The sequence below is a fragment of the Rissa tridactyla genome, chromosome 9, assembly GCF_028500815.1.
Source record: "Rissa tridactyla isolate bRisTri1 chromosome 9, bRisTri1.patW.cur.20221130, whole genome shotgun sequence".
Taxonomy (NCBI): domain Eukaryota; kingdom Metazoa; phylum Chordata; class Aves; order Charadriiformes; family Laridae; genus Rissa; species Rissa tridactyla.
In genome coordinates, this window is record NC_071474.1 from 8,840,825 (window position 1) to 8,855,010 (window position 14,186).

Genomic DNA, 14,186 nt, shown 5'->3' on the forward strand with positions numbered 1-14,186 from the left:
GGGAATGCACAGCCTCTGGGGCTGGGGCAGTAACACGTAGATGAAAAAAATGACCTTTGGTGATGCCATTAAATCATCCTTTATACTAAACATAAATTATCAACACAGTTTTAAAAAAATAATTTTCTGTTTCATTTCAAGGCTGGGGAGAGAGGAAGGGACAAAGCAGGGCAGGAAGGAACGGAAGGGCTGGGGAGGATAAATACCTCAGCACTTTAAAGGGTCCCTTGATCTCATTGCAAATCCTTAATCTAAAAAAGTCTTCTTGTAAGTCTGATTAACACTGTATCAGTCGTCCCCTTCCAGGGTAGCAGCATGCTCAATGCACATGATGTGGCAGGTAGGGGAAAAGCAGGGACCCTACCTTGGCCAGTACTCAGATCAGGGTTCCTCATCCTCTGAGTTGGAGCTGTGAAGGTGGGATGGGCAGGCAGAGATCACGATCACCTTGCTCTCACCAGGTTCTCCCTTGAGGGTAACCTGGGTTGTTCCCAGCAGGGGGAAATGATGAGTTTTGATTTGGAGAAGGGGAGACTGTAAGATGGAAAAGGTTGAGAACCGGCAATTCAGTTGCAAAATGGCAAATAGGTTTCAAAAGATGCAAAAGAAACCCTCAGTTAAGCAAATGTGGATTGATGCATGGAGTAAAAACAAGTCTGCCAAAAAAAACCCAATTCAGCAAATATCACCAGAGGATTTGGTTTCTGCTCATGCAGACTTTCAGTGACATTAACTGAGATTAAAATAAGCTGGTTTAAATAATAGTAACAACAAAAATGCCATCAAAATGTCTTTCCTCTGAGATGTAGCCCCTTCCTCCTCTCAGTACCAGCTCGCCTGCCAGAGTGAGCTGTGGACCAGCACCTTCCGGGGGCTAAGCCTGCCTGCATCACTGAAGGGCAGTTCAGCTGGGAGTAGGAGTAGTTTCCTGGAAGTTAAGTCTACCCTTGCAGTTTTCTGGAGTGTGGGTGTTTCTCCTTGTGGTAGGACTATCAGCATAGGAAACCAAAGTACTTTCTCTGCCTAAGCCATCACACTGCCACACAAGCCACTGATGGACAATACTGCTTCAACACAGAGGTCTTGCAGAAATCACCGGAGGCAAGTGCACAATGCAGCCCCTAAACAGCATCTCAAAATGCAGCCTGAACGCCCCAAGACAGCCTTCACCCAACAAGAATCTGTATCCTCAACCTTTCCCTAGGGAAACCTTGCCTCCTTGCCTGACCCAGAAGGACTGTCAATCATTCGCCTGCACAAAAATTCTTCATTTCTATTGAAATAACTTATGTAAAATAGCACTTTGTTAAGACAAGGTGGGGGAGGGGGAAGTAATTTAGTCTATTTATTTATTTTTTTTTGTTCTGCTTTAAGCCTATCTATACGGAGCTCTCATGCAAGAAATTGCCTCCCAGTTTAGCTGAAATTTTAAAGGACACTGCTGGGAAAAAAAAAAAAAAAGCAATTCTCTTTCACACAGGGAATTGGCTGGGTGTGGGGGCTAAGGAGAGGGAGTGAGGAGAACTAAAATAGCCTGCTTGTACTGAAACCAGAGCCATCAGACAGCAGAATAAATGCAATTAAAATTATGGTATTGGTAAGGGTTTGAAGCAAACCAGGTGGGCCTGGGAGAAGCCCAGCAAGGCTGAAGGCTTGGAGAAGCCTTCAGGACTCATTCAGATGAGCACACATCATTTCGTAGTGACTGCTTCCTCGCATTCATAGTTATTTCCTGACCAGGGCTCTCTTCTGCCTCACCATATTTCCTGACCAGGGCTCTCTTCTGCCTCACCACAGCTCACATCTGACTTTCACTACTCTCACAATCGCTGACCCCTCACTGGGCATTAAGTCCTTGCCTATTCCCTTCCTCTCCCTGGGTCCCAGTAGGCTTCCTTACTCCCTTCCCGTAGCACAATTTGCTCTCTGAACTCCTTATTGAATGATCTTTGCCATCCCCTGCAAGCTCATCCTTTCTGACTTCCAGATGGCCCTAAGCATCACAAATCTGGCCTCTATTCCTCATGTTCAGTGTTGTTACTTGCAAGTTTTGAGGTCCTGTGTCTGAGGCGTTTCCCAGTCCCCGCTGTCTCTAAGTGGCAGTACAAATGTCCCATAGTAATAACTGCCAATGACATCTGGGGAGTTGGGATACAGAGGAAACTGCTTCTGTGAAGTGGCACAGGAGGGGGGGAGGGAAGAGATAGTTCGACTTGCTGGCCTACTTTTCTGGCTTTTCTTTGTCACTTTAAAGTTTTTCAGGGATGGAATGGGCCTGTGTCCTCCTCCCCCGTAGCTTCTTACCACAATTATGAGGTTCAGGAGATGTTCTGCTCTAATTTGAGGGTATATCCACCTCAGTGTGATCCAGAAAAACAAGTGGGATGAAATCACAAGTATGCAGGCTGAGCAAGCTGGATATTGAAGTACCTGCTCTTCTTTTTTTTGTATGAGAGATGCGAGTACTTCTCCATTTGGAGCCTTGCCTGTTTACACCTGCTTTTCCCTGCACGGCTCTTCATCTTTGACTTTTTTTGACAACTCTCCACTACACGGTAATGGGTCTTTTTTATGGATTGATGTCAAAATAACTTTCAGGGGCAACACTGTCATTTATATGCCCCTTACTTTGACTTTTCCAAGAGATTTGCCTGTTCACCCTTTGCTAACAGTAAATTTAGTGGATGGCCAAAGCTGAATCACATCAGGCTGCTAATAAAATGAGCAGGCACACCAAATTAGTTCCTCCTCCAGAGGCGGAGCTCCTGGAGGAGCGGCCGGAGCACAGGGGGAAGCGGGCGGGCGCCGCCGCTGTCCGCGGTGCTGATCCACAGGGGCGCGGCTCCCGACCTCTCTCGGTCCGCTAAAACCCGCAGCTCACTGGGAGGTTTTTTGTTATTGTTCTTGGGGACCGAACTGGTTTATCCTCATTGTGAACACTACCTGCACCAAATAGAGGTATTGTTTTGTTTTGTTTTGTTTTTAAAAAAAGGAAGGATCACACCAGACACTTGCGACTGAAAAGGTGCTGGGCTACAAAGCTCTTATATCATCCAGCAGGATCAGGTCTCTCTCTTCCTCTCCCAAATCTGCCTCTTACCTTAATTTCAGTTTTCAAGAAAGCCGTAAGACAAGATTTGTTCTGTATTAGCAGAAGGAGAAAAAGGAAATTAAAAGTGAGGGGAGGTTTGTAGGATAGAGAGCTACTCCTGTCCCGATGGCCAATGTTCTTTGTTGCCAGGGTGAATATTCTGAGTCTTTTCTCATGTACAGCAGTGGATTTTCTTGTATTGTAAACCAACGAATGTCTTCTCTGGTATAACGTTTGGGTTTTTTCTTGTAGCACTTCTCTTCCTCTCTCTTGCCATTCTGTTCCTAACATCATAGTGATGTGCAGTGCCTCTCAGTATCCACAGCCTTTAAAACTTCAGACAAAGTTGTGGGTTTTCAACCCTTTCAAGGTTTAGCCTGGTGTTGCATGAGAAGGTTTAGTTACACAGGAACAACAATTCAGTCCCTTGCTGATTATTTCTATTGTCTCAAACTAGCTACATAAGAATGAGGCTGGACTAGAACAGGTCACAGCCAGAATCAATCCCGACCATCTCTCCAGCAATCAGAACAATCTGCTGGGAGCTGAGTAACAGCTGAATTCTTGGTGAGAGAAATTACAGGCATAAAAACAAAATCAAATAGACTCTTTGTGCTCATTCAACGTTTCAAGGCATATTTATAGGTACTGCTGCATGGCATCTTAAATATCTGAGTTTAAAAAGAAACTGGACCACTCATGTTGGGGAAAATAATTTTTCAGTTCTGTCACTTTCACTGTCTTCGCCCCTGATGAAAAAGGGAGAGAAAAACACTGCATTACACACCCATTCGGCCCCTGTCATCTCTTCTTTGGGCTGTTTGGATACCTCTGAGATGGATTTGTGAAGATAAGGAGGTCTGAAGGTCATCTGAAGGTCATTCCTCACAACTGGAGTAGGAACAAGAGAGCTGGGCAGGAAGTTGCTTATGAAATGCTGGGAGTTTCTTGCTGTATGAAGCTGGCAAGGGCCTCGTATGTGAACAGATGACCTTGCAGTCTCGGTCCTAGTTGAGTCCTTTCCTTGGACTGCTCCACTGTATCCCTGTATCACATGACTGGGACTGAAGTGCTGTGTAATCTCTGTGGCATAGACATCTAGGAACCATTATGGATAACAGATGGCTGCTGAATGGTGAAAGCAGATGACAGATTCTGGGCAGTGCAAAAGCAGAAGACCTCAAATCCTGATCACAAATTCAGTTCTTGAGATTAAATCAAACCAGCCATCTGAGCAGAGAGGAGTCACAGCATTGCAGAAAGCCAACATACTACCGGACATGGGAGGGCTCTTGTAAAAAGCTCCACCTCCCTTTCACCCCCCAATACACATACACACACACTAACACATACAGCAAAAAATATCAAGGTTATGTGTTTCCTGAAATATGGTTGGCTGAATAAATACACTTACAGAGAACTCTTTGTAAAGCAATAGCAGAATGAGTAACAGTGCATCGCTACCATGGGAAATAAAAAGAAAAGTAACCCAACTGCAATTCAGCCAGAATCATTCCAAACCCCAAAGGTTGGCCTCTTTTTTTTTTTTTTCTTTAATGTGTCTGACATTTTATGGCATCAATAATGCAAACAAAGAGGAAATCATATTTGCAGAACACTAATGCACGGATGTCTAAAGCGAAATACAATACTGATTACTTTTTAAATGAAGCCACCAGGTTTTGATGTGCTGTGGTGGTTAAATTGGTCCATCAAATTCCTTCCAAAGCAAATTCCAGTGCAAAGCAACAGCTTGACCTTCTCTATAACCTTGGGTAGCCTTTTCAGCTGTATTCTGATTGGGGGTAATAAACGTTAGTTTGAAGAAATCTTCCTGATGGGCCCGATTACAGAAATGACAGAGACACATAACTCTATCTGCAGATGAGGGGAAACTACGGGCATGTCCCCTCTTCATAGGCTATCCAAAGCCTTTGACAATAACAGTAAGCCTACTATGAAGAGCTTTGAGTGAAAGGATGAATGGGTTCTGAAAGAGATTTCTAGAAGTACTATTGAGATTTTGCCCTTAGGGCTAGTGGCTAATCTGTTCAGCACCTGATACTTTGTCTCTTGCCTAGAACCTCCTGCAGATGACTGCAGAGCAACGTCTGAGTATGAAAATAAGTGTATGAATAAGAAGTTGTGGCAAAAACACACAAACAAAAAAACTCTTCCCTTCCTCTTCCATATTTTTTTTAGGTGCCAGCGGTCTTTTTACAAAGCAGTGCATCTTAGAGATGCATCTTGAGAACCCCAGGCAGGATTGTCTCTGCCCATACAAAAGTGAAGAAGTTGTGCTCCTGTCTGGGAACTCTTGCTGCTTGACCTACTCTTACAGCAAAAGACTAAAGGGCTTGGGGGCCTGGCCTACACTTCCAACTTTACAGCAGGAGCACTGAGTTCAGGAGTCAAGAGACTTCTTTTGCAGTGTCCTCTGACTCGCACTGAGCGAACTGTGTGAACTTCTTTAATTCATGCAGTTTTGGTTTGGTAGACAGAGTTAATAGTGTGCCTGTGGGCTGGTGGGTAGGATTGGATGCCGTTGTCTCACATCAGCTGGGATTTTGTCTGCCATTTAGCCCTGGATCACGTCTGATCAGAGCATTGTGTATGGGGATTGTATGTGTTGGAGTTAATCAGTGCAAGCAGCTAATTGCCACTGGTTAACTAGTGCCTTTTAATTAGGGCTGTGTTGCTGGGTGGATATGTGAAGGGAGCTGTTTGTTGCTGGCAAAAAATGTCAGCCTTGTGGTGTAAACCTCTTTGGGGAATTAAAAAAACAACAAAACAGGCTAGAGCTACTGTCACTTTAGCAAGGTAGAAAATCAGTTTCAGCAGAACTGGCCTGGATGAGGTTAGAGTCATGCTCTGCTGGGGTCAAAAATGATAGCAGCTGCTCCCCGACCCTTTCTCCTGTGCAGAAGGGTGGGACACTATGGGCTTCAGCTGGGATTTACAGGAGATACCCCACATGCATTACAATGAGCTTTGCTGTAAAATTCACTGCACAGAGGTTAATCTAGATGTCAACACTGCCTGACAGCAGTGAAATTACTCCGGGGCAGTGCTCCTTCTGAAGTCTTAATATAACAGTCAATTCCATCCTGCCTGCAGGAAATGAAAGTTTTCTGCTTTGTGTGCGGAATCATTCGGCGCCAATTTTCTCACTGTTTGAAGTCCAAACTGTTTGTGGTCTTGGGATTCACCTTACATTAAGACCTTCACTTCATTTAAAAACTCTGCTAGTCAAGTCCTGAGAACTGCAAGGACAGAAGCCGCACAGGGAGAAAAAGAAGAGGGCAGGGAGGAAAAATCTTATCTCACCTACCACATCGAAATCAAACAGCTTCACCAGCTCTCTGTGCTCTGAAAATGGAATGAATGCAGAAATTCAGCTAAGTATCAAGCAGCAAAGACTGGGGAGGTTGGAAGCCAGCAGAGAGCAAGAAAAAGCATGCAAGAAGACATTTGGACCTCCCAGAGCTATGATCGTCCTTAGAGGTATTTCAGTCCTTCCCTGCTGGGACCTTGTCCTAAGCAGCCAGTAGTTCAGCATTTAAACACCTCCTCAGAACAACTGCTCAAGTTTTCAGCTGTAGGATCAGTCGCTTGTGCTGGGCAGGAGATCAGTTCCCATAGAGGACTCCTGACGGTGTGAGGAAGTGATGGTTAGATTTGTTGTGCCTCCTTTCCCCTTGGAGAGATGCTAAAATTGTGGGACTAGCAGAAGGGAAGAAGAACCAATGGTCATTCCTTTAGTCTGAAAAGATTTGTCAGATAGGGTCTGTGAGAAACTCAAGCCGTCAAGATGAAACCAACCTATCATGTTACTTAGCTCAGCCCTGTAAGAAAGCTGTAAAATTGTGTCCTTTCTCTTTGGTCTCTTATCTCTTTCCTCAGTTGGGTTTTTCAAAATTGCAAGCAGTGGGACTCCTAGCACTTCTCTCACTCTTTCATGGCTCAGTAGTGTACTGGAAGGGAATGAGAGGCACAGGAGAGACGGAATGCTCCTGCATTCCTCTTGGAGCAGCAACTGATGTCTCTGCCTGTGTCATTTATGACACTGCCAGCCATGTTTTGAAAACACCTACTTTCTCCAGGCTTGAAACTCAATATCCCTGCTTGCAGAAAGAGCGGCAAAGGGAAAAGATTTTTCAGGACTTTACAGCTACTTAAAGAAAAATTAAATGCATACTGATTTAACAGACGCATTGGGGCAGGAATAGAGAAGTCACCCTAGAATTAAGCAAGTCTGTCCACTCCTGGAAAGCAGTGCTGAGAGGGGAAGTTTCTCTTTTTCTATTTTTGGTACTCATTTGGAGACTAGCAGCACTGTTATGTCTCCACGACCCTACCATCCATCAGAAAACCACTACAACTGAATAGCAAATAAGCCTTCTGGGTTGTGCCAAAGCATGCCTGTGCCTGCTGAGCTTCATAGCAGAGGGACCCTGTTGATGCCCATAGCCTTCCAGCTGTCAGAGGAGCCACTACAGCATGGTGTCACAGCCAGGATCCAATTTATTCAGCTTGCTTATTTTCACCATTGCCTTATGACCAGAAAACACACCTACGGCTGTTACAAAAACACGGGATATGAGCCATGGCTGTAGTAGTTCGGCTGATTCCTGGACAGATCAGGAAGCAAAAATGGACATGTGGTGCACCAAAAATTCAGCTACTTGCACTGCCTTTTCGTTAACCACTGGGAGTCATAGTTGGGAAAAGAATGTAGATACACCCTGGGGGGCAGGCAAATGGGAAGGTTTTAAAAAAACTGCTTAAGATGACATGCCGAAAAAAATACTGTCTCCACGCAGGCTGGTACGCGAATGCCTGCTGACCAAGTGTGCAGATCTACTTCTGGTTTTGTGGGCTTGTGGTGACCCAGGTCTGTATTCTTCAGCCCATATCCTGAACTCAAGGAAACTCATGCATTTGAGTTCTGGGAAATAAAAGCCTTTCCTATGAAAGGAAATAACTTACATAGTATTATACTTCTACCTATGGCCCTGAAAAAACAGTTTTTTTCAGGCCTTCTTTTAGTTGTATTTTCTTATAGAAAAAAAAAATCACCAAAAAGCACAGACCCTAGAGATTTTGTTTTCTGTCTGCGTAAGTGGTCCCTTACTTTTATTGATTTCTGTCTCCTTTTTAAACCAGTATCTGCCCAGCTAACTTTTCCTAGAGCTCTAGTACGTTGCTATTTTCTTTTGTTTTTTGCTTGTATCCACAGTGCAACTTAAAATTCTATGCCACACTCCCGAAACCAGTCTCAATTTCCCAACCCAATACACTTGCCTTCTGAAACCAGTCTTTCCCTTTCCTTAGCTTTTTTATTTCCCCACATATTTTCTCACCTTGTTCCACCCACTCTTAGGGAGAAGCAGACAGCTCAAAAACAACGTCTCTCAAGCAAGCAGCTTCTCTAAAGGCATTCCAGATTTTTCACATTTGTCTGTGCAGCACATGTTCCCAGAGTCACCTGTCTGTGATTCAACACCCTGTGGACCCAAGGACAGGCCTGAAATGAGGCAGCCCAGGCCCTTTTTCACCCCTAAAATACATGCATTGAGGGACATTTAAAAGGACCAGATGGGCAAGCTTTGTGGGAGGACAGGATGGACTTTCATTCTGGCAGATCATTGTGTGTCTTCCCTTAGCTACACTTCAGCTTTCGTCTTGCAACCTGACAGACTGGGGTGGAAGGACTAGTAATGGCTGGAGAGGACAAGACAGGTCATTGATGAACCCCTAAGGCTGGAGCCATAATTACTGCCCACAGTTTGCAGCCCTGGCATGCGATTGCCATCTGTACCATGCGCCAAAATAGCACCTTCACCTGCAAGAAAGCATCATTTCACTGACACCCTTGGGTGACTGAGTTGGTGCTAACAATTTTAATTCTTAGGGAGCAGGATGCAGCTGGGACAGGGAAGACCCGATGACCCCTTCTCAGCAATGCCCAGACCAGTGTTCCTCCCAGCTCCCTTTCACAAGCCCCTTGAGAAGACTGCTGATGGAGGAGGCTGGGTGCTGGGAATGTCTGTCTGGGCTTGCTGGGAATTAGAGGTCTGGCTTGCCCCAGAGCTGGGTGAGACCTGTTGGTGTTCCCAGGCAGCAGGGATAGCTCTCTGCTCTTAGTAGAGGCAGGACAATGGGAAGTATCTCTCCGGAAATGGAGGAGCATGAACTCATTTCTCTTTGCCTCCAAACAGTCCCCACACTCGGATTTATGGTACTCTGTGAGAGTTTCCCCCCCCAAATCTTCTCTTTTTCCTCCCCTCACACACAGCAGGGCCACCCCAGAGGCCACCCCATCTTCCTACAGGGAAGAGCACCATCACCCGTGCTGATGGGCAGGGATGGTCCGCTTCTGGTCCAGGGAAGGTGCTTCTGGAAATGAGGTCTCAGGGTGTTCACCAGGAACTCAGCACAGCTGCTTTCCCTCTTCCCCTCCAAAACTGTCATGCCAAAAAGGGATGCAGCAGTTTCCATCATGTCTTCAAACACAAAACAACCTCCTCCTTGCCCCAAACAAACCTCCAGCCAGCATCAACAGGCCAAGGGCATAAAGCAGCAGCAGCAGCAGCCGGGAAGACGTCACACCGTAGAACTGCAGCTTATCCTGCTCTTCTGAGCAATTGTTCACAATTAACTTTGACAAAAGGACCTTTTTCCGAGGCAGTCACTGCACTTGGCGGGGCTAACAGTAAAGCGGTCAGACAGCCTGAACCTTGGTCTCAGCCACTTCACGTCTTCTGGGGACCCATCTCCTGGCCTCTCATAGACTATTTATTCCTAACCATGCAGCACCAAGGCTCGGCGTCACGCTCGGCTCCTGAGCTCACCTCGCCGTCGTCACCATAGAAAGAGGTGGCAAAAGGGACAGGGTGGTGGTGCTGGGCATGAGGGGAAGGAGGAAAGAAGGAAGGGAAGGAGGATGTAGCTGCTGTGCACAATGGCGGCAGGGGAATCTCATCAACAGGGGAACACAGTGTCTGTTTGTGATTTGATAGCGTAAAGGCCCGTGATATTGGCCAAAAAAGAAATGAGAGCGAGAGAAGGGTGGAAAAAATGGTGGCCTTGCACAAACTGGCACAGTGCCTGGGAGCCACAAGAGCAAGAAGCCATTTGGAGTAAGAGCCCCAAGGAAGGGTTTTCTTTTGGAGACATTGGGCAATTAACAGCCATCCCTTGTTCTCCCCTTGTGCAGAGTCTCCAGTCCTTTTAGCCAAAGCAGCCTGCATACAAAGGGAGCCAGGCCAAGGCTTGTAACCCCTCAACCTGTCTTTTTCCCTTTCAAAGGTGGACATAAGTAGGCAGATGAGGAAAATTGGTTGCCGTCTCCCAAAGGAGCAAGATCCTGCATCCTGCTATTGAGAGGTGGCATGGTATGCTGTTACTGTGTGCGGACTCATGGAGTCGGTCCACACCCTTGTCCCTGACCATGCCATCTTTGGTGTCCATGCTGTAAGCTGCTGGTGCCTGTTCAGTGGCAGTCTGCCCGGCCTCCATTGGCACAAGTCTGTCCTACTAGCCCAGTTCGCTCTAGCATGCAGAGGAAAGTTACATCCTTACTCCCACATGGTTACACCCATCATCTCCCACCCAAAGCTTACACTGCTCCTTACATAAGCACAGAATAAACCCACAGCCACTGCTGCCACCACAAACCTCCTTGTAGCGGTGTCCCCTGCCCCTGCCTAAAAACGTAAGCTGGGTCATGCCAGAGCCATGGGTGGGAGGTAGAGATTGGCAAGAGACAAGGGAAGTGAGGAGAGGACACAAAATCTTCCCTTTCAGTAGCCAGCCACAACCAGAGTCACCTATGTCCCCTTGCATCCTAGTCATGAACTCTACTCTGGCCTTGGGGAAGGAGCCAAGATCCCTTCTCTGTCTCCTCTTCCTCGGTCTGCATTCCCTTCCAGGCAAGCACCACATCCAAGGAGGCTATTTTTGTGCTGGCGGTTGTTGCCTTCTCAAAATTGCCTTGACAATGCCTGTGCCGCCCGCTCCCTGCCTCCTGAGAGCAGCTGTCAAGCTGAGGTTCCCTCTCATCCTCCATGAGCCACACGAAAAAAAAGACCCAGAAAGGTTTTTGTATTCTCAGCCCAGTCCGGACAGACGGGATTCAGCATCTGACTCAGCCTTTCCCCAGGTTGGGATTATTTCCTGCTCAAGGGAGGTGGGCTGTAGGGAGGATGCTTCCGTCTCTCCCTCGCTGTCCCCACCACCCCCTGTCGCTGCCTGTCAGGCCTTTATCCTCATTGAGATGCAAGGCTGGCCACTGCGGCCATCCGCTGAGCCGTCTGCTCCTGAAGGCACCTTCCCCTCCTTCCCCCGCTCCTCCCGGGGCTGCCTGTGGAGCTATTCTTCAGCCTCTGCATTTCACAACAGCTCAAAGGCAGATGCATCAATCCTTTCAGGGGATGGGGACGTGAGGAGAATGGCAAGGGGGCCGCAGGCAGGTGTTGGTAGGTTCCCAGCCATCTCACAAGTTTTGTCCCCCTCCCTGTCCCCCACTGGCTTGTGCCTGAGGCTTGGACTGAGGCATGGGGCAGGGATGGGGAGGGAAAAGGAAGAGCACTGGGATATGCTGACCCCACAGGCATGCCCAGCCGGGATGCAGGCAAACTCCCATCTGTCTGCACGCCGCAGCCTTTCCCCCATGCGGGGAGCAGGGATGCAACCCCGTCTGCTGAAGGTTTACACCAGAGACCAATTTGACACCGGTGCAGACATCTGAGAGAGGGGGAACAACCCCATGGCCACTAGCAAAAGTGAAGGGTGGGAGAAAAAGGAGAGGTGGGGATGGGGGGGGTTGTTCCTCCCAAAGTTGCCACCTGCGCTGGGCGCCCTGGGCGAACGGCACTCCTGTCTCGCACACTGCAATGGGTTGGGGATGATTCAGGACCGGGTCTCCAGGACCACCCCCCTCAACTCCCTTGTGCAGGCGCTTCCATCCCGCTGCTCTCCCGGCCCTGGAGCGGGGCAGGAGGGAGGTCTGGGTCCGGCCGGCTCGCCGTCTGCAGGAGGGCGGCTGGGTCCCGGTGTGTGTTTTACCCGTAGGTGCCACAATCCTTTGACTGTGTGTTCAAAAGCCTTGAGTCTATACATTTAAGAATCAGCAAATTAGAAAAATTGTCTCCTGAAATGTTGGAGGGAGGAAAAAGGCAGGAAGGCAGAGGGGGACGGGGAAGGACCGAGAGGGAGGGAAGGAAGGGGTTGGTACAAGAGAGTTCATCCAGGGGCACTGCCCTGGCTTTGCGCCCATCACCTGCGGGCTGGGAAGGAGGGAGGGAGGCAAGGAGGAAAAGGGAGGACTGATTTCACACATTCAGTGCATATCATACAACCAGGGCAAGGCTTTCCTCCCAGGGCTCCTACCCGGAATGGCATCGCTGCCGTAGCCAGTCTAGAGCCCTGCCCAACAGCCCGAACCATACTCACAGCAGGGTTGCAAGTCACTGCTTCATTGCTCGGGGGAAAGATACCTTCTCCTTTCTTTCTTTTTTTTTTTTTTTTAATTATATATATCTCTTTTTAAGTACTTTTTTCTCCCTTTTTTTTTCTTTTTTTTTTTTTTAAAGTCTTATAATTTTCTGTAACAGCAGCTTCTTTCTGTATTGGTGTGGAAGTTATATATAGAGAGATATCTATAAATATATATAAGCCAAACTGCCTTACAGGTTGTTGTTTTGTGGGATTTTTGTTGGTTTGCTTTTCGTTTTGTTTTGTTTCCTTTTTTCAGTGTTGTATGTGTAGCAGGCACTTGAGTTTATATGAAGATGTTTGCTTGGGAGCTGAGGGGCAAAGGGCTTGGGAGGGGCAGAGGGAAGGAAGGACGGAAGGAAGGAGCAGGGACTTTCGACAAGTGGCCACTGCTAGCCAAGGATGTCCAGGTAGATTGGTGTGGCCTTGCCCAGAGCATGAAGGATCTTGTAGATCTCCTTGATGTTGAGCCTTTGCTGAGGTTCTCTCTGCCAGCAGCCCAACATGATGTCGTAAACTTCCTTGGGGCAGACTCGAGGCCTTTCCAAAACTCGGCCTTGGGTAATGCACTCAATGACCTGAAAGAAAGAAAGGAGACATTGAACACCAGTCGGGCAGTTCCTGGAGGATGTCCTGTCCCAGCTGTGTCTTGGGTGATGTGGTACCGTTTAGTGAATGGGAGCGCTGAGAAGCCAAGAGGTCTGCAGATCCTCGGCGCTCACCTGTTTGTGTGTTGTTAACGATAATTTTACAGTGAAAAGCTTGTCTTCAGCTGCAGTCCCGCAGGTGCCAAAAAGCTCCCCATTTGACATCTACCTACCTCAGCGCTCTCTCCAAATAGCAGGTCGCTACCCAACGAAATGACATTTTAATTTAGGATGACAGTTTTTCCTGCTAGCTAAAGAAGGAAGAAAAAGCCTTTATAGCCCCAAACCAAAGTAATATTTTGCACAGCTGAAATGATTTTTTTTTTGCCCTGAAAATCAAGATTCCTTTCCATTGCAAAGCCCAGGAGAGTTCTACAAGGGAGAGTTCAGGGCATCTTTTCCTACCTCCATCTCCAAGGGCGCCTTTGCCTCATTTTGACATAGAAAAGCAGCTGAAAGAATGAAATTTCATCTCAAATCACATCTGTGATGGGGAAACAAAATTTGCAGGTGCTAACACTCTGTTCTGGGTCAGGTCGGTGCTGCTAATGAGAGAAATGTGAGCTCTTGGACAGCATTAAAGACTCTTCAGAGGGACGCCGTTGGAAAGGCCTCCCCTAGAGTGTCTGTTTATATTTTGTTCACCGGAGGAATGGATGCAAAGGGAGGCGGGGTGTGATTTGTCAGAGAGCTGCTATTACCGTCTGGCCTCCTTGGTTGGAGTTGATGAGTCCCAGCATTGCAGCGTGCGAGTGACCTGCCACGCTCTGCAGATAAACACGGATCCCAAGCAGTGTGTTGAGGGAAGCCACCCAGCAAGGGCTGTTTGGAATTTATCATTTATGAATAGTAATGGGCCTGCCACACAGCTCAACTGATACTTATCGCTTTGCTGTCTGCATATAAATACAGAGGGGAGAGATTAGGACCTGCTGAAAGCGGGGAGAGGA

The 14,186-nt window shown here is 47.4% G+C and overlaps 1 protein-coding gene across 3 annotated transcripts in view; it reads right to left on the minus strand.

Annotated features, from left to right (window-relative positions):
* Positions 1-2,376: 2,376 nt before the first annotated feature.
* NTRK3 (neurotrophic receptor tyrosine kinase 3) overlaps positions 2,377-14,186 on the minus strand; it is a 228,694-nt gene continuing 216,884 nt past the window's right edge. For all 3 annotated transcript variants that reach the window (XM_054214890.1, XM_054214889.1, XM_054214891.1), the window contains one exon: positions 2,377-13,167. In XM_054214890.1, coding sequence (XP_054070865.1) covers positions 12,982-13,167 — 186 coding nt within the window. In that variant the 3' untranslated portion in view covers positions 2,377-12,981. The remainder of the gene's footprint in view (positions 13,168-14,186) is intronic.